Genomic DNA, 27,151 nt, shown 5'->3' with positions numbered 1-27,151 from the left:
AATTTTGAGTTTACGACTACCGATGAACCCAGAAGAAATTTGCTTGCGTGGATGCCTTTTTGAGGGAACTAACCCGCATTTGCGTAACATGGTGTGGAAGACTACGAAAACCTCCCACGGTTAGCCTGAAAGCAAGGGGACTCAAATTCATGATCCGCCTACCACTAAGAATATTTTGGGTCAATGTAGTAGTCGGTGCGAGTAGGGTGCAGAATTCTCAACGACGTGACGTAGCTGGGATTCGAACCCGGGTCACCTAATTGGGAGGTGAGTGCTCTTTCCCCTGAGATACTATGGCTTCAGCTGATTTATTGCAAATGTTTCATTTTACTCTAAAAAAATGTCATAAACATGCCTGCAAATTTTACGAATTGTTTCTGTACATTTCATCAAGTTTTATTTTTATTTGATAAACTAATCCGCGAGCGATCATCTTTGAGTTAGCTATCTTTTGTTTTTGCGAATATTCTTCAAAATTTGTAATCTCGAAGCTGATATTAAAGATAAAAATTCTACGATATTTAAGAAGAATTTTGTCACATTGTTCAAAAGAAACTTTATAAAATACGCTTGTTTCGCGAAGTAACAAGAAAGATTTTAATAAAATACTTTGTTTTTCGGCATATGAAAAAAAGCAACTAAAACTTCATTTCTAAGAATTAGAGTTTAAAAATTAAAAGGATTTTGGAAAGCTAACGAGCTAAAGTTAAAATATAGACAATAGAGGTCAGGTTGCTCATGAGATAGAGCACTCGCCTCCCAATGAGGTGTCCCGTGTTCGATTATTAGCGATGCCTGGCGATACAAATTCCGCACCCGGCTCGCATTGATCACAGTGCTAACGAAAAATATCCTCGGTGATGGACGATCATGGGTTACAGTCCCCCTGCCGTCAGTCTAACCATGGGAGATTTTCGTGGTTTTTTAAATTATGGTTAGTTACATCAAAAAGTCCTCCACGGAGGCAAATTTCTCCCAAAACTAGATCAAGGAGTTCTCTTGTTACCTGTTTTGGGTGTATTTTATCACATGGGTTTAAAATTACAAGGCTACGGAGTTAAACATAGACTCAAAAAATTGGGTCGGCTATTCATCGCCGGAAATAAAGTACGGACAATAAAAACAAAAATCCAAATTATTGTCAAAATTGATGATTTTTAACCAGTGGGATACCTTAATAACTACAAAATAAATCACCATTATAAAAAAAATATTGCAGCATTTCGAATAATTATCATAGCAACACTATCATGAAAAAAAAGCATAGGATGGAAAATGTGTCACTCTTAACTTACCACTTTGTTTGGCACCCAGTCGGATACCTTAATAACTACAAAATAAATCACCACTATAAAAAAATTATTGCAGCATTTAGAATAATTATCATAGCAACACTATTAGTAAAGAAAAAAGCATAGGTTGGAAAAGGTGTCACCCTTAACTTACCACTTTGTTTGGCACCTTGCTTTGAATTTCCGTTATCAGGCAGTGCTAAAATATTTATGGCCAATTGCTCTGGGTGAAAACCTCCTGTAGTATTAGCGTAAACTTCATCACTAGTTTTAGATTCAAAAGAATACTTCAAGCGCCCGTTTGCCACGTATTTCCGAGGCTGATCATCACCACGTTTGGTGATTTTTAGTTCCGTTTTTGCTGGCTTTAAACCAAGGAGTTTTGGTTTTTTATCTATAGATGAAGTTTTCTGATCTTTGTTTTCATGTCTGTTTCCAGAAACACTTGAATCGCCTTGTACAGGAAGATCTTTGGGGTAATCTACAGGACTGCGAGCTGCATTTCTTGAAGCATTGCGGTAAGTTTGGTAGAAATCAACTTCTGGTTTCACATACCTGGGTTTATACCCCGGTACATCTTTCCTGAATCTGTAATCTTTTTTGTAAGTATCTGAGAGAGCTGGTACAACTTGATCTATATGCGATGGATACTGTGGAGGGGGCTTGCGCCAAAGGTTTTCTGGTGGTGTTATGGTAGTTGATAAAATATGGCGAAATATGGGTGGTTCTTGTCCTTTGTAAGGTTTTTCTCCATATCCATACGCATATGCAGGCTTTGTTGGATGATGAATCTTTTGGTTGTTCAAACTGGATTTATGAGGATAAAATGGCACTGCATAGGATTGAGATTTCGTTGATAAAATCGGCGCTTTTGTCGGGATTGTTTGCTTATTGTTTATTGGCTGTAATGGATATTGGCCACCACTATGGCTGTGGGTTTGCTTTGGCAACCAGTATTCGTAAAAAATACCTGGGTTGTTTGTACGCAGAAGAACCTATTAAAACAAATATAATGATTAAGCTAATATTTTGTTGTCAATGGGAAAAATCTTGCCAACAAATGGTTAATATTTCACACAAGGTTAATATTTCAAGGCATTTCATAGAACGACTAATGACAAATCGGCAATCGATTTAATATTTCACACATTGCAACTGCATTCTAAAGAATAAAAATGGAAATATCAAAAATAATTTTATATAATGACTAAAGAAAGCATAATTCAAAATTTCCATACTTTGATTAAAGAGCAATTGTCATTCTAGAAAATAATTTTTTTTAAATATTTTCAGCATTTTAGTTAATATAAATAAAGATAACGGTCATTTATATAATGATCAATTAAGGAAAATAAATGAAAAACTTTCTTTTTTGCTCTTCACGGTAATTTCATTGGAAAATTTATCAAGGTTTATTTTTTAAAGTACGTATTTTAAAAAGATTTATTTAAATTAATACATATAAAAGTAAGTAATACACATAAAAGTATACGTTGTAATAGTATGCCAAAGAATAATTCATGATATTGTGCAAAAGTATTCCGAGGTAATTGCATACTTTTCTTTCGTTAGCATATATTAGCATTTCGCGTAGTTGTAAATATTAACAATTTGCATAAAATAGTAATACATAACAAGAATATCACATTTTTTATGCTTCTTACTCAAATGGAGGTTCTTAAAAACAATAGAAAAAATATCGAAACAAAGTGTATCTTAATTTCTACAAAGTGATGCTAAATATTTTATTCAATTCTAAAAATTTATTCATTGAATTTAGATTGAATAATAAAATGAGAAATGTCAGCGGTTATTTAATATCTAGCGTCTTAAAACATTTGTTAGATATATTTTCGAGGCAGTAAAAAAAACCCATAAAATTCGTAAGAATCACGCGCATTTAAGAAACGAAAACTGTGTTTTCTTGAACGACAAAATAATTCTCCATTGAACAATACATTTATTGAATTGCGAAAAATTAAAAGAAAAGAAAAATTCTATTGATTACAAAAGAGAATTTTTAACTTTCATTTCATGATACTGTTCCTGTTTTTACGTCTGCGAAGCAATACTTATGTGCTTCTGGCATAAATGTTTAACAGCCATAGAATTAAATCTACAAGAAATTATTAATATTTTATCAATCGTAAAATAGTTAGTTTAATGATGCTAATAGTTTAAACACAGTTATTGATTGAAAATAAATTGTATAATCTATAACAATAGTGTATTGTTTACCTAATTGTAAAAAGCAGCTTTTATTATTTTAGCAATAATAGGAGTGAAATTTTCTAAAATATTTCAATTAATAGGTTAATCAATTCATGAAAATTACCTTTCAGTTTCTAATGAGTAATATATGAAAATAACATAAAATTCAAAGATTTTGCTTCGTTATACTCGAAAACTTAGCTAAAACTCTTAAATACTAATAAAACATAATTACCTTTATTTTATATTTTGAAGAGATTTCATTAATGATAGTCATCACCATTAAAAATTATGTTAGATTAAAAAGATAGATAAAAATTGATTAAACAACTATTATTCTCAAAGCGTGGAAGAATTTAATAATTCATCGATATACACGTAAAAATAAAAATGTTTTTCTATTTCAAAATTATTTATTTAGCGATTTTGTAAAGCTTTTCAATTTCAAATACATTTTGGATATATCGTCTGCTAAGGCTTAACTTGTCATTGAAGTCTGTGCAGCTTTATTGTTCTATTATTTCTGAAATAAGTTATGTCCTTCTAGGAAAAATATTTTTGTAAAATGTATGATTGAATTGTGAGAAAACTCCTTTATAAGTATAAAAATATAACAATTATTTATATAAATATTTTGAAGAACTTAATGAAAATTTTTTTCATTTCTATATGCCAGTAGTCTAGTCTAGTTACAAATCAGTAACAGAGGAAGCTTCAATATTTTTATTGATTTTGTAAATTTTTTGTTTGTTCTTTTATATATATACACAAATATTTCTCTTGTGTGTCACCATAAACTGGGATATTTCTCTATTTATTGGCAACATCATAGCTATTATTCATTTCGTTGGGTTGTCATCATAACTTTAGTAGGATTGAAAAAATAAGTTATAAGTTAAATATTTATTTAAATTTCTTTTTTGTTAGGTTGTAAGCAATAATTTAAGTAATAAATAGTGGTGAATATAAGCATTTATTTAGAATGTATTTTAATAGAAAAAAAAACTTAGTTACGAAGTAACTATTTAGATTTATTTTTGATCCCTTCTAAAATGACTGCAGAAATTTTAAACATAAACGGTGCTATGGTGCCGCATGCTGTCATGCCAATTATTCGTAGCGGAGCTAGCTTTTTGCGAGCAATAGCATGCAGTTATTTTACGATACTCAAGTTGCGGTCCGGAAAGTGCGTGAGGAAGTAGCATTTGGATGAATTTTCTACCTCACTACAGAGATGGAAATGATTTTAATACTTAGGTTGCGTACTATGCTGAAATGTCCGGAAGTAATTCTGACGGTGGTTTGTGTGATTTAATAGCTGCCGGACAGATTTTAAATTATTTACTAAATGTTAATACAAAAAGAAAACTTTGAAAATATCTTGAACATCTCTTGAAAATAGTGAAAATTTTATCGAAGTACTTCCGAGTGAACAAAGCTGCTGCCAACAGCAAAACGATAAAAAATTAGGTTAATAAATCATTTTAAACGAATTAGAGTGTTAGGATTGGCTGAGGGGTGAAGAATTATAATATTTAAATACAGTTGTGCTATGCATTTGACCTGGTTACCATTAAAGTTTATATGTTGCACAAGATAGTTTGGCAAGGTGATTAAGCTGGTAGCTAAAGGCACGTATTGCAAAGTGAAAAAAAAGTAGGATTGAAATTATTAAAGGTCAGTAACTAAGTCTGAATTTGCACTTTAAATATTTAATTGAAAATTTATTTTAATGAATTTTACAACTTAATGACTTTTGTACAGTCCCTGGCCTAATTATTAGACGCACAATAAGATTCTATGTAAAATCTTAATTATCAGGTGGCACTATATAGCCTTATTGTTTTCACATGACTGAAACTGGTTTATGCTTGTTTATGATCGTGTATTAATTGGTTTATATTGTAATGCAACATTTTAAAAATAAATACAAATAGGAAGTATGTAAGAAATCTCCTGAATAAAAACCCATTGCATGTATGCTTAAATATAAAAGTATTGCATATAATTTAGTGCAAAACTTGCAGTTATTAAAATATTGCAGTGTGTCAAATAATTTGACCTAATTATTATAATACATTAAAATAATACCTGATTTATATATTATATTTTTATACATTATATTTTTATATAATATATAGTCTAATTTATCCAACTGATACACGAACGTGAACAAATGCAAACCAGTTTTAGTCGTGTAAAAACAATAAAGTTGTACAGTTTCACCTGATAATTATGATTTTGCATAGATTCTTATAGAGCGTCGGATAATTTAGCCATCTACTGTGCATACTCTCATTGTAATAAATGATTAATTAAGTGTAAAATTATTTCTTTTACAGAGCAAAATATAAAGAATTTTGTGATTTTAATTCTTTCAAAATTAGAACAAGAATATTAACTAGTTATAGATTGGGCGTTATTATTATGTACTATATAGTTTTCCCTGTTGGTAGTGGCGCCATCTGCAGAAGACCTTTGTAACTAATTTGGAAAGTTAGTGACAACTTTTCGGGTTACTAAGCATAACGCAGGAATGACTTCATTTCTAAATCTTTCTATTTTTCTTTAATTGATTCCTCAAATCGTAGTTATTTAAATGGAATATCCAATACATAAAATAGTGATCTTTTGCTTAGTCTGTTATACTTGTAGCAGAACAATAACATTTAAGTTTTTAATTAAAAAAGAACATAAAATAATTTATCTTTTTCTTTTATTTTTAACAAATAAGAGAAGGGTGTCTTATTTTTTCTTCTCATAAAATAATTTGGTCTTATTTATTTCTGTCTTCAATATTAGCTTGATATGTACATTTTCTGTTCAATTTTGTCAACAAATAAGGCCCTTAAAAAATATCTGATAAAATTTCCTGGAAACTAAACTTGAATAATTAATTGTTGTAAGAATAAATTAATAAAAATAAAATGAGTGTAGAACAAAGCTTCTTAATCGTTAATCATTTCACAGAGACGATCAATACTGTTGAAAGATTTTTTTTTATCTACAAACTCAGGAACTTGCTGATGACGGTTTCGCAACGTAAAATTAAGTCTCCTGTAAGAGTATTAAATTTATTATGAAGTGAAAATAACCTTATGAAGTAAAATGTTTTTCTTAGATTGCTTGATATAAATTCATATGCATTGATTAATTTTAAGAGGAATAATTCATTTTTATTTAAAATAAAGTTCAAAATTTTTGGTAATACGGTTTTTTTCTACTAATACAAAGCAATAACTGACATCTTTTTAATCATTCAAATAATAGCGAGGAAAGTTTTAGAATATGAAAGAAATATTAATATATAATAATTATTTTTGGTATAATAGTTTTACTTTTTTATCAACTAAATACTATATTAAATGCTAGTCTTTTTTTTTCAAAGATAGTTCTAAATTAAGAATAATTTAAGAAAAGCTGACATTGTATCTCTGTATCTAGATCTGTATTTAGTTCAAAAAGAGGTTGTATTTAGTTAGTAGTTGCTTTAATGAAATGGAAAGGAAAAATTGAGAGGTTACAAAATTGAGGTTATGCGTATTTAACATTTCTTTACTTCTTTTCAACGGTAAAGATATTAATCGATTGACACAACCTACCTCACTTTTGGCAAAAATGACAGATCTGTATTTATCTTATTCTTAGAATTATTTCAATTCAAGAGCTTTACAAGTTTTATAACTTCCATCAAATTAAGGCACAATGCGCAGAAACATCTTAATGCATAGATTGAAATGAAAAAAAATGTGAATAATCCAAAATTCACTCACTACTAAAACGTACATAAAATATTAATTCCATGTTTTTCATAATCCTAAAGAGCATTTCTAAAAGTTTTAGAAATACTCTTTAGGGTTTTTGAAATGCTGTTTAGGGTCTTTAGTTTCTAAAAGTTTTAGAAATGCTCTTAGTTTTAGAAAAGTTTTTTCTTAAACTTTCTGAAAGGTATAAATGTTCTCTTAGATGATCCTATGGTTAAAATGTCAGGAAGTAATACTAATATAAATTTAAGCTAAAGTTTAAATTTCTGTAAAACGCAAAACTTTTTCTTTACTTTTCATTTTAAGTCTTACGAAAATTGCGAACACGTTTTAATAGTTTTCAAATGATTTGAAGCAGTAAACAGTGTGTCACTTTTGTGCTAAGTGTGTCTTTATCTCCGATTCGAACCTCTGTCCCTGGGAGAGGCAACCTTCTAACACAGAGTAATGAGATACAGGCTCAGAAATGCTGAGTTGTAAGTGGTCCCTGTAGTGATAAACACTTTGAAGCATTTTACCTTAAATTCATAGCTTAAAAATTGTTAAATAATTCAATATTAATATTATATTTAATTTTTATGGCTCTCCTTGTAAATAATTTTGAATTTTCTTTTTTATCTCTGTCTTTGTTTAATCCTTTATGAGGTTATTTTTTTCCCGCTAGTGTTAAAATATTTTTGGGACTTAGATTTAGTTTTAAAAAGAAGTTAATTTAGATTATAGCTTAGATGTGATTTTTTAAATCATCTGTTTTTCTTCTTCTTTTTTTTTGTGCGTGAAGGATGAGTAGGATTCTCAAAGATTAACTTTCTGTAAGGAATCGGCTCTAAACTTTAACGTTTTTTTTAATATACATAACCGTCGTTGAACAGCCGACTCAATTTTGTGGGTTTACGACTACTAATGTTCAACTCCGTATCCTTGCAATTTTGAACCCTATCAAGAAGACAAGGGAACTCCTGGATCGAGTATTGGGAGAAATTTGCCTTCGTGGAGGACTTTTTGAGTGAGTTAACCAGCATTTGCGTTACCCGGAAAGGAGGACCACGAGAACCTCTCAGGGTTATCCTGACGGCAAGGGGACTCTAACCCATGATTCGTCTACCACTGAGGATATTTCACGTCAGAACTGTGGTCGGTGCAAAATGTGAACTTATGTGCTTATAAAAAAACTAAGTTTACATATTTTGTGTTATATTTTCCAAAAAAAAAAACATGAGAAATGATCAAATGAACGAACGCATAAAGCACTAGAAAAAATAACTTCCCACAGTATTGGATTCTGTTCTTGACCCCACACAAACCTTTAGTGTTGCTCACATTTATGTAAACCAAGCCCTTCATTAGTTTTAATTTGTATTTTCTGCAGTTTTCAGCAGAGAGCCGCACAAGTCACATCATTCATTCGACATTTAAAAATTTCTCAAGTTGGTGGAAAAGTATACTTCTCACAACCATATAAAGAGTTAAAAGTTTATGAACATAAATCCACCAATAAACTTTAAATGGCTTTTTATCTCTTTCATGTAGGAAGCATGAAATTAGTAATTTTTAAATTTGCCGAGAATATGCTAATTTAAACAACGGCATTTTAATAGGAAGAAATACACACAGCATTAATGCTTTTTAAAATCGGATACCGAAAAGCGTAAGTAGTATTTCGTAAGCAGTTCTATTTTTATGCTGGCAATATACTTTTTTCTAAGTTGGAGAACATAATTAAGTTTGGAGGTTAATTGATAAAGTACTAAAAAAGTAAAATAAAAATACGTCGCGAGTTTGATGGGGATCGTAATTAAATTTATTTCTCGTTCTACTAATAAAATTGCTGCCGGCTATAAATTAATTAAAACGCAATAAAGTTTAAGTGTGTTCTTATAAGTAAAGTAATACCCATCATAAATTTATTCCTGTATTAACTTAGAGAGAATGGGGATATTTTTTAATCATGGGAGAGTGTCGGCGTAGGTGGGGTTCTAAAAAGCTGGTTATTCGACACGCCCTTTGTTATCTTGACACTCCACGGGGCGCATCCTATACAACTCACAAAGGAAGCACATATGATTCTTTTACTAGAGTATTTTCCGTTATTTGCTGACAGTCAAGCATATTAAACAAACAAATGAAACCAATTATAGAATTTTTATAATTCTGATCACGATATTTGTGAAATAAATGTTTATAACTCTAACTCTTTAGATTTGTTCTATATCGTTTGGACTTAAAAAAAATTTTCTCCAGAGATATTCGCAAAAATTTTACAACAATACGTTTTTTTCTTACTTAAAATATATTTATCAAAAATTACAGTTATCATTTTCTCATCAGAACCAAGACTATGAAGTCGGAGTCAATGAAAATTTTAAAGCATTTGGAGTGGGAAAAAAATGTGCTTCATTTCAACTACGCGGTTAGTTAAAAATTGGGTCTTGTAGATTGAAAAAAAAAAAATTGATCTTAAGACTGATAAAGATTTTGATCTTACGGAGTGGGGAAAGTTCACTTGACACCGATTTCGGTTAGTTTAAAATATGGTCTTGTAGATTGAAAGAGAGGAAAAAAAAGACTATGACAAATATTTATAATTATTCAAACAAATATACTCTTCTAATGAATTTTACGGTATCTATTTAAAATAATTATCACATTTCAACTTAATAACATTTCAGCGTTTTTGAGTCCATTTAGCCAAATTCTTGAAAAAGAACGCTGAAATTACGAAAAGTATTAAAATACCGTAATTAATAAATGAGGTAATAGTAAACTATCATTTAATTTATAAGCTCAAAACCAAATCAATTTAGTTAAGTTATAAGCTAATTTTTTAAAAAAAGTATGCGAATGAATTTAATGTATAGTTTGTAATTGCTTCTTAGCTTCAGTTCATTAATGCTTACAGTTTTTTTTAAATACCTGAGAGTTTCATAGGTGTACGATTGTACGTTGTACGAGTGAGATAATATTTATATGTAATTATTTTCCAATAATTGCTTTGCACTGTTTCATGACTTTGTTCAAATATATTATTTTTTAAATTCATTTCTTCACTTGCTACGATATAATATAAAATTGACTTTTAAATAAAGTTTCTTTCACTTTAATCGTGCATTTAAAAATAAATATATAATTTGAATTTATTAATTACTTAATATTATAACTGGTATTTATTGGAAATTTTAATTGGATATATGTTGATTCAGAGTATTTATTGGGGTTTAATGGGGTTGTATTTATTGGGATAATTGAGTGTAGGAGTTTAATGTTGCAACTAGTGACGCTAAAACTCTGTTTAAAATTACAAAATGTATCTACACACAAAAATTTAAAAAATGTTGACTCATTTTCATACAATGATAGGAAAATGCCATTCTAACTAAAGGTTAAATATTTCTTACTATTGATTTCACTAGTTAACGGAAGTACTTTCTCCTTCTAATTGGTGCTACCCACGAAGGGATTGATTCAATAATGTCCTTCGCAAATTTTGATTTAAATATTTCTTTTTCTAACTCTGAATTGGAAGTATTGTTAAAATAAGCATTTTCTCTTTCAGTTTTGTCATTTGTTGTGCTTAAATAGCTAATTTAGAAACTGATACACAAAATATGTCAAAGTTATAAGTCTCCTGATATTGACATTCTGTCATAAAGTTTATTTTAAAGTTAAGCAGTTTACGTTTTATTAATTTTTTAAATACTTTATTAAAGAAATACTTTATTTCGAATAAAACTTATAATGATTCTTATAAAATGGGGAGTCCTACTTTGACATACTTCAAAATTGCCTAAATTTTATCAATCCGTATAAAAAGGTTTGTGTAATGTGCCTGATATTTCGTATTTAGTACTTAAATGTATCTAGTATATCAAATAAATCATTAAATAAGGATATATTTTAATTTTTTACGAATAAAATGGATAGTACTACTTTGATATGCTTTGAAATTGCCTATATTTTATCAATCTGTATAAAAAGTTTTGTGAAACACGCCTGATATATTGTACTTAGAATCCGAAAGTATCTAGTACAACTGAGGAACAGGTCCTCTTGTATCAATTCAAAACAATTCAGAAGGAACGTTTAGTTTCTACTAGCTGAATCAGCTGACTCATTTGGAATTAGTCCTGAACTAGTTCTTTTTTGAATTGATACTACGAATTTGATCTACGAAAATTGATAGATTCAATTCATCTCAGACATGGAATGGAATCCATTAGAAGTTTTATTTCATAACTCCATCATTTATTAAGATATAATATTTCCATCCTTTATTAAGATCCAAAATAAGATTCATACGATTATAAGATTAATACTATATGGTTCAAGTGTTTGAAACTGTTGCCAAAAAAATCGGTATTTACCCATTTCTATTCTCCATTCTGCACTGCAAAATTTTCCATTCTGAAATTATAGCAAAATAACAGGCAGCAGTCTGTCAATCCAATTACCCGTGAAGTTTAAGATAAAGAACATTGTTTACCTTCATGGTTTCGAAATCGTTTACAACTAGTATGATTAAAAAAACTATGAATACGAAGCTATGCTTTTTTTTTAACTATTTACAATTTACAACTACCATGGTTTCAAAACCATAAAAAGGATATTTAACTGGACATAGGAGATAGTTTAGCAGCTTTGTGGTGCTGCCATCTACACGTGAATGAGAGTAACTTATTCTAACAGCCCTGGGTCATAAATTGGGGAGTGCAGGGCACTGGGAACTCTTCATATGTTGAAGGGAATATAGGACTATAATATGACTTCTACTATAATATGTACCCAGCTGCAAGGAACTAAGTGGCCTCTTTAGGTGGGCTCAGTTAGTGTGATAAAATTCTGGTTCTTTAAACGCATTAAGAGAAGCAGTTAATGAACGTTTTTTTTTTCACCGTTAACAGTTTGAATACCATCTTATTTATAGTTATTTGACTCTTTTGTTTGAATATGATAAAATAACAAATAAATTGCTACTTAAAAAATGTTTCTGAGAAATTTCTAACAGAGTTATATTTGATCCGAATTGAATCAAAATGGATTTGAATATTGCATTAAAATAATAAGAATTATTATTATAAGGAAAAGAAGATGACATAAGATAATTTAAGCTGGTATGAAAAGGTATAAGAAGATATTTTTTTAAAATTTTTTACACTTAAGTCATCACAAATATAATGAGAATAAAAAGAGAAAATGTGCATTGTGAACTTCATAAGAAGCCTTACCACTTCTCCACTTTTTTTATCAATTCAAACATGAACGTACCAAGACATAAAGTTCTTGCATCAAAGGCCCTTTAACTATCAATTCTTCTGTTGAATTACTAGTCTTTAGGTATTCTACAGATGATCCAGATATTTCATACTGTCCTCCATATTTGTTCATGTTCTGCTCGCCATTGAAAATAATACCTTTGCTTCGATCCTGCAAAGCTAATAAAAAGATATATTCATTAACTTAATACTTTTACAGTAAATTGCTTTAGTATTGCCGTTTGAACAACATCAATATTAAAAAGTAAGTTTTTTTCTTGAAATTTTCCTAACATTTTCGTTGCAACGAATGATTTCGTTATAAGAAAACGATTCAGTTCAGTTACAGTTAGCTCTGAGTAAAATTATTGAAGTTCATTGCTAGTAAAAGATTTATCTCAACTTTTAGTTCTAACTAGAAGACTAAAAATGTTCGATATTAGTTATTTATTTTCATAATTTTCATGTAATTTGTCTTTGTAGCAATAGGAAATAATTCTCATTCATGAGAAAAAATGTGTTACAAGTAGCCCAAATATGGTTTTAAAAGCTGTTAATTGCTTATGAAAATAAAATTTTTATTTTGACAAATGCTTTTTATATATGGTAGTTTAAAAATATCCCATTTTTTCACCAACTAACCAAAATTCAGCTGTAACTATTTGTTTAATAATTAGAAAGGGCAAAAATAAACACAGGCTAAAGGCAAACAATTTCAAAATTTTGATCATTGCTTGATCACATTAATTGTTAAAGAAAAATGGAAGCTTGAAAAGAAGACGATAAAAGATGAAGAAAGAGGCTAAGAAAGACTAAAGTGTAAGACTAACTTGCATCTGGTATGTGGCTCTAAAAACCATGCATAACAGAAAAAGAATTACAATTTCATAAGTAAGAATAATAATTCAAAAGAAAACTACCTTTTATGCAAAAAGATTGTTTTTTTGATGGAAAAAGTTATTAGAAATCAAACAAAAATAATTCAGGTCACCATCTTGAGTTTTTAAAATAATTAACTTTTATTTTTGCATTGTGCAAAAGTTTATAAGTAAAAAGAAAAAAAACAATGCGTTAAAATAATTTTCTTAAATTCAAACTCGAGGGAAAATTACAAAAACCAAATCAGACCTCACATATATACAATAAACATACATGTACAATTTGCACGAAATTCACATAACAGACTTCTGCATGTATTGTGGTGTATAAAACCTTTTTGCCCTCCTTTACCACCATAAATAATGCACAGCTTTTTCAGAAATCAATGCAGACTTCGTGCATATACGTTACAGACGCTTATGCAATTTGCACGCAATTGACTTATACGCTTTTGGATGTATCTGCAATTCACATATCAGGCACATTTTCAAAGGACAATATCAATCAATAATTTGTGAATTTTTTTAAACATTTAAATCTGAGCTGTGATGTCTCAGTGACAAGACATTAAACTGCCGTAGTGAAGAATTGGGGGCTCGATCCTTAATTGAGGCCCCACTCAGCTTCCGATAGATGGGTACCAGCTACCTCTATAGTGAAGGATATCTGAGCTCAATGCTTAACACATTGTCTTTATCATGCCGTTGGTCACCAAATTGAGAAGCCTTAATCTCCATGACCCTCTGATCCGTTACGAGTTGTTGCTTTAATGCTTTATTCTTCTTATTATTTTTTTAATTTTAAATATTTTCCATAAGCTTCAAATGTTCATCATCTTCTTTTATGGCATTACAGCCCAGGGTGGACCTTAGTCTATCGCACAATATTTCTCCAGCGAGCTCTGTCCTTGACCTTGATCTTCCAGTTGAAGATCTTCAAAGTTTTTAAGTCATTAAAGACATCATCCATCCCTTTTTAATTTGGTCTACCTCCTGGCCTATTGCCCATGGGCTTCCAATGAGAGATCTTTATCACTTGGTTGTCAGGGGATCCCTCAATGTGAACAAGCCATAAAAGCCTCTGTGCTTTGGTGAATTTTACAATATTTCTATGCTTGATAATAGCTTTTACTTCATCATTAGTTCTTATTCGCCAATAATTATCAGTTAGCTGTATTAGGCCATAAATTTTTTTAAGCATTTTTCACTCAAAAATAAGTAAATTTGCATCATTTATTTAAAATATAAAAAGTTTACTGATTTTAGTAGACTGCTCTGAATAGGGAAATACGTTTAATACTAAAATCTACCATATAATTTTGAAGTTATATATAATATTTAAAGCCAGAACATGAATATATTTTATATTTCTCCCATTTAACCAACATTTTATTTTTCCTTAACAAAAATCTTTAGAGAATTTTATTAAAAAAAAAGTTTTCAATTTTTTGAAATGTTATAAGATACGAATCTGATTCCAATGCAAATAACAAATCTAATTTTCTTCCGTATCATTTTTTACAGAGCCTGTTTAAAGCGTGTTTTCAGAAAAGTAACGCAATCAGGTAGGTATTTGAAACTCGTGATAGTTTAGAGTTTAATTTATCTCTTGCAAAACTTTTTTAAATAAAATTTAACCAGTATTTCGTGACTGTATAAAATTGAATCTACGAAAGGGTGATAAAAAAATTGCAGCTAAGTTTCCCGTTTTGAACTTTCGTTTTACTATTCTTTTCTCAAAATATTTCATTACATTCAAAATAAAGCCTAGCAGTTTATTAAAACTAAATATTTATATACGCTTGATTAATTATAAATTGCCAAGCATTTAGTATATAAGAGCACAATCAAATATAATGAAACCTTCAAACTTAATGACTGCGAAGGCTTATTTCAACTCAGTTGGGAAACAAAAAGTAACTTAAATAATTGGCAAACTAATATGTTAGTCTCGCTGATATGCCTGGCAGTTATTTGATTTTGAAAAGCTATTGTAAATCGAAGCTTTATGCAAATATTTACCTCCGGCAAATATTTTCGGTGAAAAGTTTTCCGATGTTAATTCAAAAGTCAGATATAAACTAATGGACTATTTTACAAGTATATTATTGGTTTTTTAGACTTAATAAAAGTGAAGAAATATGAATCTAATTTTTCAATAAAGTAGAAGGTAATTTATTTAAAGCAGAAGACATTAACCGCAATTAACTTAATTTGAAATTGATTGTGCTTACTTATTCTAAACCATCCAAATTGCTTAGGATATTTTTAATTAGTACAATATCGTTTTATTTAAATTAAGGCAGTTTTAGTTTTTATCCTTTTTTGTTGTTCAATAATACTTAATAAGATTTAGAAATATGAAATAAATACGTTTATTATTAAGTGCGTTTAATTAAATGTATGCGATAGCATAACTACAATTTTCTCTGAAGGGATTTTAAGGACAACAGGTTCTTAAATACTGCATCTTTCAAAACAACAGCATTATAGTAAGTCATCAAAATAACATTTTCTAAATTTATTAAAAATTAGCTTTAGTTGACGTATGAGCCAATCTTACAGTATAGTCTACTCCTGTAAACAGTGCTACAGCTACTCGCTTATAATTTCTTTTTCATAATTACGTTTTTTTATAATTATGTTAAATCGAAAACTTCTCAACATCTATGAAAAAACCGTGACAAAATTGGCTCAGTAAATGATGCATAATACCATCAAATATCTACAAAATATACCGCCGTGTAGATATAATATCCTATATTTACAAAACTGGATATTTAGCATAGGTTTACTTGCATGTTCTAAATCTATAGATATTTTAATTGCTCGTTTTTTATGTTTTTTAAGTTTTTCCGAAAAAAATTAGTACTATTATTAACTCAGTTAATAAAGTCTTAATTTAAAAATAAATGTTATTTTACCTGATTAAAAACTTCATTCTCATCAAAAATATATAAGTCGACAGTCGATATATACATAACAATCGACATGTTTCACGCACTGAAAAATAGACGCCCATGTTCAAAATTTGCCAGACGTGAATGAAAAAAAGTTATTTGTAATATAAAAGGAGAAGTTGCCAATGTAAAATGGAAAAATAGAGGTGAGAAACAAAATTAGAAAACTACTTGTAACCGAAAAAACAAAAAAAAAGAAACAAAAACACTGTGGTCGAGAGGGGCAAATCAGGGTAAAATGAATTTCCACGTTCTATACCTCTTATACATCAAATCAATTTTGTTTCTTCTCATTCTCAAGTCCGGCAAATCTTGCCTATTTTTTGAGCCCTTAAAACATATCAACTGCTATTTTCTTTTTATATATTTTTGAACAGAATGAAGTTTTTAATCAGGTACTATTTTACCGCTTCGGTTCCTTGGGATTATTCATTTAAATATTACTTTACTTCAGGTGATCGTATCGGAAACATTTTACAATAAAGAATAAATTAATCATGACGAAAAAATTAAAGGACTTATGAACAATTTAAAAAGAAATAAGTCAAAAAAGTATTACCCTAAAAGGTTGTTAGTAAAAGCATAAGCTGTGAGTCACAGAAACAAAAGAATTAGACTTTTTAATGCATTTTGGAATCCATTCTTGATTGTTAGTAAAAGTGTAGTTTGTGAGTCATGGAAAGAGAATTAGATATTTATTAACGCATTTTACAGTACATTTTTGAAAGTTAGTATAAGTGTGGCTTGTGAGTCACAGAAACACAGGAATTCAATCTTTCTTACTGTGCTTTAGAACATATTTTTATGATATTATCAAACAAAATTTATTAAAAACTATCTCAAACATGAATATAAACACTTAAAAAAATACTAATTAAGTACACCTTAATAAAGAATAAGGAAAAAAGTTCATATTCAACTGAAACTTTAAACTCACACAGATGATTATTAACTATATTGTGAATAAATTTATGGCCACACGCATAATTGAAAATAAGCTATTACTATAATATCAATTAAATAAGCTTTATATTGCTATCTAAATCTTACGTTTCTGCTGTCTATTCTATTGCTATCTGGATTTTTCTAAATCGTAATATAATATAGTTATACCATGTATTTTTTTTTCAAATTTAGCAGATTTCAAGTTTTTTTTCGATGTTTTCCTCAGCGTTTTTACTTTAAAACTGCTTAGTTACATGTATTTTTAAATTATTGAATTTTACTAAAAACTACCGGTGATAGAATTATAAGGTGATAGAATTATACGAAGTTACAGAATATTCGCAGATACCGAATATAAAAGTTTTCTTAGTTATAACATGCAGCTGAGTTCTACTTACAAAAACAGATGTAATTTTCGCATAATTTCAAAATTTTTAAAACGTTCGTAAACAAATCGTGCTTCTGAATGGAATAATATAAAACAATATTTTCTGCTGTATGTCAGGTCATTCATACAGCAATATTTTCAATGATGTCAGTTAATTTTAACCTGATACTGCATGCTGTTACTACATTTGATCGTTATCATTATAAACATTGCTTTCAATGTCTTTTTCAATTGCATTACATATTTCCTAACTTATTTTGTCGCTAATTTTAAATCTTGGGGTAAAAAAAACCAAAGCTTCATAATAATAATTAAAAAAAAGATTTCTAAGTTTTTTGGGGGGGAGAGGATGAAAAAGAAGGTCGCAAGGCTCATATATTTTTCCTTCTTTCGTTTTTCATCGATTCATTTTTAAAATTGCTGGCAATTCTTAAACATTGTACAACAATAACACATAAATTAACATAAATAATAACAGTATTACTGCTCTTTAATTGCTTCATCTTATATTTCCTTAGACTAATATATCAATTTTTACATATTGATTTGATTAATACTTGATTCGATTGACTACTTTATAAATTCATAAAAGAGCATTTAAATAATGTTGCAAAAATTTTAAAAATTCATACATTTGTAAAATTGCATTGCAATACTTATACATATTTTATGACTCATTTTGTATTACAAAGAACAGCTTATTGGAGATGAAAAAAAAAAGGAATCAATAATGTAGCGCAGGCAACGAATTTTGATATAAAAAGAAAATGAAAGTTTCATGATAATCTAAGGAAAACTGAAAAAAAAAATGCCTATAATATTCAAAGAATGTGTTGCATTTCCAACTTTTTTTCTTGGAATATTCTCTTGAGCTTCTACCAAGTATGCGTGTTATAAAACGAAAATAGATTTGACAACTCGATCGAAAATGTTTTGTTTGATCTTTATTGTATTATTAAGGAGCTAAATTTTCTGTAATGTGTGATTCTTTTCCTTTGGATAGCTCGTATTAAAATTCCGAAGAAATATAAGAGTGCGAAGAAGAAATAAAAAATTTTGTTTGCTTCAAACATTTTATCAAATTCTTTTATAGTATGCAATGACGAAAATAAAGTATATTTTATTTTGCAATCCGGTATACTTAGACTGTAAAAGGAAAGTACAAATAAATAGTCAGTAAATAATAAAAATTATACAAATCAACATATTCAGGTTGAAACATCATTAAAATTTAAAATCAACTCCATTGCGGGGTCAATTTTTTCATTTTTAATCTCAAATTTAAGCAAATCATTTAATTAAACTGTCTAATAATTATGATAACCTATTTTAACAGCACTGAGCTTAAACTGAATCGTGAATTTCATTTACGGACTTTTTATTTACAGAAATTTCTAAGGTTTTTTCCCTCAAAGTAAAACCTTTTTTTAAAAATAAAAATAGCGTGCTTTAATTTCCTAAAATCCTTAATGTATTAGTTTCTTTATCTATATCACATCAGTTCGTTAATCATCTACGTTAATTTAAATTTTAAGTACGTTAATTTAAATTTTAAATGGCTGAAAGCAATCGTAATAGTTGAGGAAATTAATTATGACGCATGAAAATAAGAGTAAGGTTTCTTAGATAGCATATTTAATGGAAATCGTATCAAATATAATAAAAATTATTATTACTTTTTCAGATAATTAGAAATTCAGTCGCCACCACAATAAATTCGAGTGACGTATACAAAAAGGCTACTTAACTAAATATTTCCATTTTTTTTAATTAACTGAAAGTTAAACTGGAATTTCCCCAGTGATTTAAAAAAGGAAAGTTTTTCATATTTTAAATCAATTTATTGAAATTCAAAATTCATCAAGAAATACATTAATAATTCATGAAATATATTTACACATATTGCACAACTATGATTATTTTAACTTTAATAAACTTGAATACATATTCTTTCCTGGGGCTTAATGTAAAATACGAATTGTAAATTTAGCAAATAAATGAAATTCTGCTTTAAATTTCTCTTTGAACGAAATTATATAACTCCGTTCTCTTTTATTTGATAATTATGGATGAGCAATTTAATTTTGCAATCTACTTACTGCAAGAATGCCTTAAATGTACTTATGTCAAGTTTTTGATCATATTAAACATGAAAACACTCTCTTAATTAAATAATTTGACTATTATAATTTTATAAATGGAAAATCAATCAATAAATAAATCGGAAAGTTAGGATATTGAAAAAAAGGCTAATATAAACTTTGTAGTTGCTGCGCGATACGCTATATGATTATTTTATCTTATAACCGGTGTTGAACTGTCAACAAAATTCTGAATTTATGACCATCAATGTTAAACTCCGTAGCCTTATAATTTACAAACCAACCCAGAAGACAAGGTAATTCCTGGATCAATAATTAGGACAAACACGCCTTGGTGGAGAGCTTTTTGATGGAACAATCCCGCAATTGCATTAAATGGAGAGGGTAACTACGAAATCTTACCAAGGTTATCCCGATGGCAACTGGATTCTATCCCATGATCCGTCTACCATTGAGTATTTTACGTGGGCATTGTGGTTTGGTATGAGCTGGGAGTAGATTGGTATAAACCAGCCACCTCTGAGAATCGAACTTAATAACACCTCATTCTATCCCCTGAGAAACCGCTGCTCCTTTTATGGTTATTAGATTTATTTTAAATCTTTTATTTTCAAAATATAAATCCTTTATCATAATAGCTTTTTTTAAAAAAAATTTATAATATTTGCAGATTTTAGTTCCCTCCTACTTACCTTATTCCTGACGGTGGTTCCCTCTATTGACATCAGATGGCATTACAATAAGACGCTTCTATAACTTTCTCTGGATGATACGAATGCATTGCGATACACTAATCTGAGCCACTACGTTGTAAGAGGACTTCCGGTAAAATATTTTAATTTAAAAGAAACAAAACAAGGTAAATAAATATTTTTACTCCTCCCTCTGAAATACTGAATGATAAAATTTGAAGCAATAAAATTTTTCAGTGTATTAAAATAAAATAAAAATGCGAAGACAAAAAAAAATTTTCTAGTTGTGCAAAGCATTCTGGGGTTGTAATGTCGATTTTTAAATATTTTATAAAAGTGAGCCGATTATGATATCTGATTTGTTTTATTTAAAATGTGTATAGGTTGCGTTCATTTCTTTTTTTATACTTTAAATCCACGCTAATCCTGTTTGGCAGAATATGTCATAGTATTAAATGCATGCATGTATTAAATTTATCATACCCCTTTTGAAAGAAACTCAAGCACTGCCATCATAAACATGGCTAACAAGACAGATAACTTTGGAAATGCAATTAAGATTAAAGACACAAAAGTTATCATATACATGACTTTTACAAGAGCAACGCCCTTTTTATGAGCTCACTACAAACAATCGACTCGCATAGTAAGCCTAAAAGACTTGATAAAATTTTATGGATGAAATATATTGCTGATATCTTACGACTAGTGAGAAAGGAATAAGAAAGCAAACTCTGATAAGTATAACTGAGCGTATAAAATTTAATAGGTGGAGTGCTAGTGCTTAAAATTCAATAGAATGATAGACAGGCGAAGCCGAGAACTTATTTTACAATTCCTTTAACGCCCAAAACCACGATTTGCGTGACATTTTAAAAAAAAAGTATGAAGCATGAATGCATCTTTTTCTGAACAATTGAATAAATTAATAGTTGGAGTAATCTGTATTGCTCTAAAAAGTAACGGTGCTTTGTAATTTTTTTATTGCAGTCAATTTCACTATATGTGACTTAGTCACTTTAACTATAATCATGATGTCATATCTAAGGTAGGAAACTTTTGACCCCTTCGTAAAAAGTAATAATTAATTTTGAAAATTTTTCAAAGGGCAGTCCAATACAAGTCGAAGTAAGTTATTACTCGATATTTGATGCAATAAAATGAATAGCAAAATGTAATTATAGATCACAGAAATAAGACTTACTAATCAATTTAAAAGCTAGTATTTAAGTTTGTTCTGTTATGCTAATCATTTTGAAGCTATCCGTGTTTCATACTTTACACACTTAACCAAATTACAGTTAGCAATAAAAATATTTGAGTCATTTTTTGTTTATTTTTTTATTTTTTTAAATGCTGCTAATTACTTCCTGTCTTGCTAAAAAAATTTTTTAAACAAGGAAACATTGCAGAAGTAAAAATCATAAAATTCGGTGAAATTTTAACAAGGCATAACTGTTTTTGCAGAGCAACAAGAATTACCATAGTCATATAAGAAACTCTCACAAAAGGAGTATTTTAAGCACACATTGCGTTGCATTGGGTTTTTTAAGCGATGATGCACAAAAATATTAAAGGCGAAAATTCTTGCGCATTGTAATTAGGCAGTGTAAATTTTGGCTCTAAAAATAATAGTATTTATTCAATTTTACTTTTTGTCTGTTGTAAGCATCTACAGGGCCCGACTTTGCTAAATAGGGGCCCGGGGCAAAAACTTCTTTGGGGGCCCCCCTCAGCTTCACTATTTCAGTTATGAAGAACTGAACTTTATGGAGGTATTTAAATTTTTCACCTCATTATAGATATATAACAAGAAAATTGAATAGAACCTAAAATAGCTATAAATGTCCCTCTCCCTCCAATGGTCAGACGAAATATCGTTCTGTCTATTTTATTCATTTTCTGATCATTCTGTGTCCATCATGCCGAATGCTGTTTTCTGATTGTCAACTTTGTTAACTATCTACTAAAAAATTAATATCCTTGCTGACATTAGGGCAGAATTCAGCTAAATTTTTGCAATTACAATGTTTCAATCAAGCCAATCAGACAGGCTTTTGATTGAACAAATTTCGAAAATTTAGCTAAATTCCGTCCTAGGATTTATGAAATATAGATTGTGTTCATGCGATGCCAACGTATAATTATTATTATATAAAGTATATAAGTTATGAAGATAATGAAGAAGCCAACATAAAACTGACTACGACTTTACACTGGACTGATATTTCGTTTAAAAAAAGTTCATTAAAGAAGGAAACTTAAAGTAAACTTTCCATTCGATTTGGGGGCCCCCTCTGATGTGGGGGCCCTGGGCAACTGCCCCGTGTGCCCCTGCCTTAGTCAGGCTCTGAGCATCTAACTATTTTATTGCATAATTGTTTTGAGACCTCTGAATTTTTTCTAAAAAAGTACTGAATTCTATGATTTTTAGTGGTTATTGTTTAGCCCTTTTATTGTCTAGTAATAACAAGATGAGATTGCTATGAGGTTGCTCTCAGTTATCTACGGGGCTTATCTCGTAATTACAAGACTATTATGTAAATGACATGGTAAAGCAAATAACATCCAGTCACAAGTGATAAAAAAAAATTCTAATTAAATTGTAGTATGTTTTACAAAATTAAAAAACTTAAAAGATTTTTTCCCCCAAATACTACTATATGACTTACCTAAAAGATTTTTTCCCAAATTCTGGTGAATGATGAGATTCCTCGCATCTTTCGGAATCGAAACCACTTCGTGATATACACTTCGACTTCCTTAAAAGCAACGAATAATTATATAAACAAATCGTGACTTCATAAATATGTATTCAGCTATTCAAATTATTTTGCAGCAATTTAAAGTAAATTTAAATTTGTGTAATAGTGGAAAATAAAAGGAATGACAATGAACTTTGAGATATTGAACCCCATTTCTACTAATGGCGTGTAATTCGTAGGAGGAAAGCAATGCTTTATGTAAATTAAATTTCTTGAGCACATACACTCAAAATAACTAAAACAGTCAATCATGTGTATGTTATTGTCCTTTCATATAATACCTGGCGTTTTATGCACAGTATGAAACATGAGAATTATTATATACTTTGTCTAGTCATCGTTAGAATACCTGTGCACCATTTTTAATGCTTAGGTAAACTAATTTTTTTTTTGCAGAGCTTGTAGTTACATTTTATTTATTATTCATAGATTTATTTATTCATAATTTTATTTGTCTGTTTACTGACGACAAATTTTTTACGCATTCGAATCAATTTATGGTTTTATTTCAAAAACGTTTCGTAAAAACTACAGGCACAGTTTTTGTAATATATTTATATTAATTATTTCAAAAAAACTGCTATTTTGTCAGTTTTATACACTTTTTTTGCATAATAACTACAATTCTGCTCATAAAAGAGTCAGTTTACCTCATCACAATAAATGGTGGCAACTGTATATCAAAATTTTTACCATAAAGGTTTTTTGTTAGCCATTTTATAGCTATTTAATCTCATATAGTATAGCTATTTAATCTCATATCTTATTAATATCACAATAATCATTTAATCTTTTGCCGATCAGTGTTTGGCGTTCTACACAAGAACTAGGCATTCTATGGAATGCAAGATTTCATATATTTAAAGAGACATATATCAAGCTTATGCTATCATGGAGAGCTGAAAATAACTTCAAGAATATTCTATATTTCAGGGATATTTTTTGCCTTTTTCAAAACTAAATTATTTTTAATTCATTGAAATAAATTTTCCTATAAAACAATATAAAGTATTGGTCTTTTTACCAGTAGCTGAAGAAGGTTGACCTTGAAAAACATCCTTGTAGTGGACGCAAGTTGAATTTCGACCGCCACAAACTCCACACATGTCCAGCACAACTTCTGAACCTAATCTCTCATCACAGCCTATTTTCTAAATATAAAATACAAACTATCTTCATCCAGTAAGTAAAATAATTTGACAAAAAAGAATATTTACAAGACAAAAAATAGTTCCAGCAATAAATAACTACAGATTATAAATTTTCAAGTTAATGCTCAGTTCTTCAACTGTGAAGTTTATAGCTGCACTGTTCCATGCGCAAAGATTTTGCAGTTTGGTGAACCCTGTAAATGGGGTTTACTTTTCATACAATTATTGTCAAATACGTTAATACTGAAAATTATTCATACATCAGTTTTTATAAGGTACAACATAGGCAAGTTTCTTAGGAGGTGCAATATTAAAATTTTATTGGCTTCAATTTTAACCGTAATTACTAAGCTAAATTTAATTTCTACACAGAGTTTCAATCTATATGATAATTCATTAAAAATCAACTAGACGCTTTTAAAAACCTTAAGAAGTTAAAGTATAAATTTTGAAATGGAAAAATAATCATTTAATTAAAATTTTCATTTTATCAGCTATACGACATCAAAGCATGAAAACTAAAATATCATACTATCGCATAGCGAAAAATAATAGCCAAAAGAACAAATCTAAACATAATTATCTTAAATATTTTTTATAATTGATATTTTGGTCTCATTTATAGACATTACTCTTAAAATCTGTGAGTTTTAATCAGTAAAATCAAAGAAAATTTCAAATACTTTCATTTATTTCCTTAAGTTCAAACTAGGTACATTGCGATTCTGTTCACATGCTTCGGGCAATTAACTACATAAAAATTTCATAATAAACTCTTACATAGGAATACAGCTGGCTCAGATTATCATATTTCTGCAACATATTTGATTTCTTCTTACATTATTTCCTCCGCGATTGCCATGTATCGATAAATAATAGCATAATTCTAATAACGCCTAAACATAAATATGCATTACAATAATCACTTCCAAGTTAATTGTTTGAAGTGCATAATTTAGGGATGAAAGGCAGGACATCAGTTAAGTAAGGGATAGTTATTAGCAAACTTTATTAAATGTAGTTGTAGAGTCAACCGATTTGGAAGCATAAATTCATAGTTTGGCAACAACAATCATTAAATTTGGCGAGAAATCACATTAATATCTAAAACTGACATATGAACTGGACTGGAGTTCGGATACATAATTGAAACATTTCATACTGATTTATTGCAACTAAAGTTTGTCAGGCTGTAATATGTGACTGTGGTTATGTTATATTAAAGAGATTTGCACTTTAACATATTAGTATTTGAATGTTCATCATTTAAATAAGTGTGTATGATGATAATTTAAAATCATTATCAGTTATCAATATTATCAGTATAAGTTTAGATTATTAACAGGAGATAAAATAGTCAAAAAATTATTCAATGACATTACAGTGTTTTTAGCAATTTTATGGTAATTTATACATGACTTGAATTTTTAGGATGAGGTAAAAGAGAAGTAAAAGTAATTCATAGGTTTCTATTTCTTTTTTTTTTGCTGGTAATAAGGACAGAAACTCTTATAATTTAAAGAGATATGTTTAAAAAGAATGAAGAATTCAAAACAAAATTTCCTGATTATTTCTAAATTTAGAATGTAAACCAGTAAGTCGTATTTTAAGTTTTTGTGAAACTCACACACTAAAATTTTTCGGAAGTAGTTAAAGTTATGATTTACTATGAAACAAAAACTTGTTTTTAAAAATGAAAGCAAAATATAAATATGGATTTTTTTAATTAATTTTGTAAAAGCGATTGTCTTATAAACTATTAAAATTAAGTTTCATTTTAGTTATTATAAATTTTATTTTTTGCAGAGACATGTTGATGTAATTTTAGTACATATACATGTTTCTGTTCAGTACGAGTATATTTCACTACAGCGACTTGATGTAGTTTCTGTTATAATTTTCAATACTACGAAATGTGATGTGCTTTTTTCTAAAAATATTAAATTAGTAAAAATAGTCAAAATTATGCTACTTTTATTTAGCACTTTAGCAAACAAAGCAAAAACTTTATAAATCTATTTCCTATTTTTTTTTAATGAGGCTTAGAAGGAGGATTCTTTTTAGAAAGATATGGGAGTGCTTCAACAGATTATCACATTTTTAAAAACTGATGCTCATTAAAAAAATGCACATCCATAATGCTTTATTTTAGTTGCGCAGAAATAAAATTACTTTCGAAAATAATTTTTTTGAAACTTATAAAACTAATTAAAGAGCATAGCATTTTAAAACCTTGCTCATCATTGTGCAATTTCAAATTATAGTTTTACAATCACACCCACGAGTGAAGATAATTGAAAAATACTTAACAGAAAATAAAATAATAAGAAAAAAATGTTGCGGCCTACCTACCAAACACCTGCCGTCCAGACACGCACCTTGAGGGCACGGGGTGCCGTTGGACATCTTCCCAAAGCTGTGCACCAAGTGTTCGACTTTGGCCTCGCACCTTAGCTCACAAGGGTTCCAACCTATTCGAAGCAGTGATAAGATCAAACGGAAATATTATTCACGATTTTACTAACAAATAAAAATATCTTCGCGTTACTCACATTTATTAATATTACAATTACCTTGAAAATAAAACAAAAATCCTAAAATTATCTAAGAATAAAAAAATTTATCGGTTTTCTGAATTTCAACAAATTTTTATTCATATACTAACAATAAATATATAAATAAGATAAAATCTTTAATATGCGCATGCTGCTTCTTTTTTAAAAGTCAATCAGAATTTTTTTTTTATAGTCCTTT

General features: G+C 29.0%; 1 protein-coding gene across 3 annotated transcripts in view; it reads right to left on the bottom strand.

The window, feature by feature from the left end:
• LOC107457579 (uncharacterized) overlaps nt 1–27,151 on the bottom strand; it is a 316,616-nt gene that overhangs the window by 12,093 nt on the left and 277,372 nt on the right. For all 3 annotated transcript variants that reach the window (XM_087168090.1, XM_087168089.1, XM_087168091.1), the window contains 5 exons: nt 26,750–26,868; nt 24,271–24,397; nt 23,154–23,243; nt 12,530–12,696; nt 1,447–2,287 (listed from right to left, as the gene is read on the bottom strand). In XM_087168090.1, coding sequence (XP_087024216.1) covers nt 1,447–2,287; nt 12,530–12,696; nt 23,154–23,243; nt 24,271–24,397; nt 26,750–26,868 — 1,344 coding nt within the window. The remainder of the gene's footprint in view (nt 1–1,446; nt 2,288–12,529; nt 12,697–23,153; nt 23,244–24,270; nt 24,398–26,749; nt 26,869–27,151) is intronic.

This window comes from Parasteatoda tepidariorum, chromosome 7 (genome assembly GCF_982258835.1).
Source record: "Parasteatoda tepidariorum strain Cologne lab strain chromosome 7, Ptep-v5.0, whole genome shotgun sequence".
Lineage (NCBI taxonomy): Eukaryota > Metazoa > Arthropoda > Arachnida > Araneae > Theridiidae > Parasteatoda > Parasteatoda tepidariorum.
The sequence above is the reverse complement of the archived record's forward strand: the minus strand, read 5'-3'. Positions and strand labels throughout refer to the sequence as shown.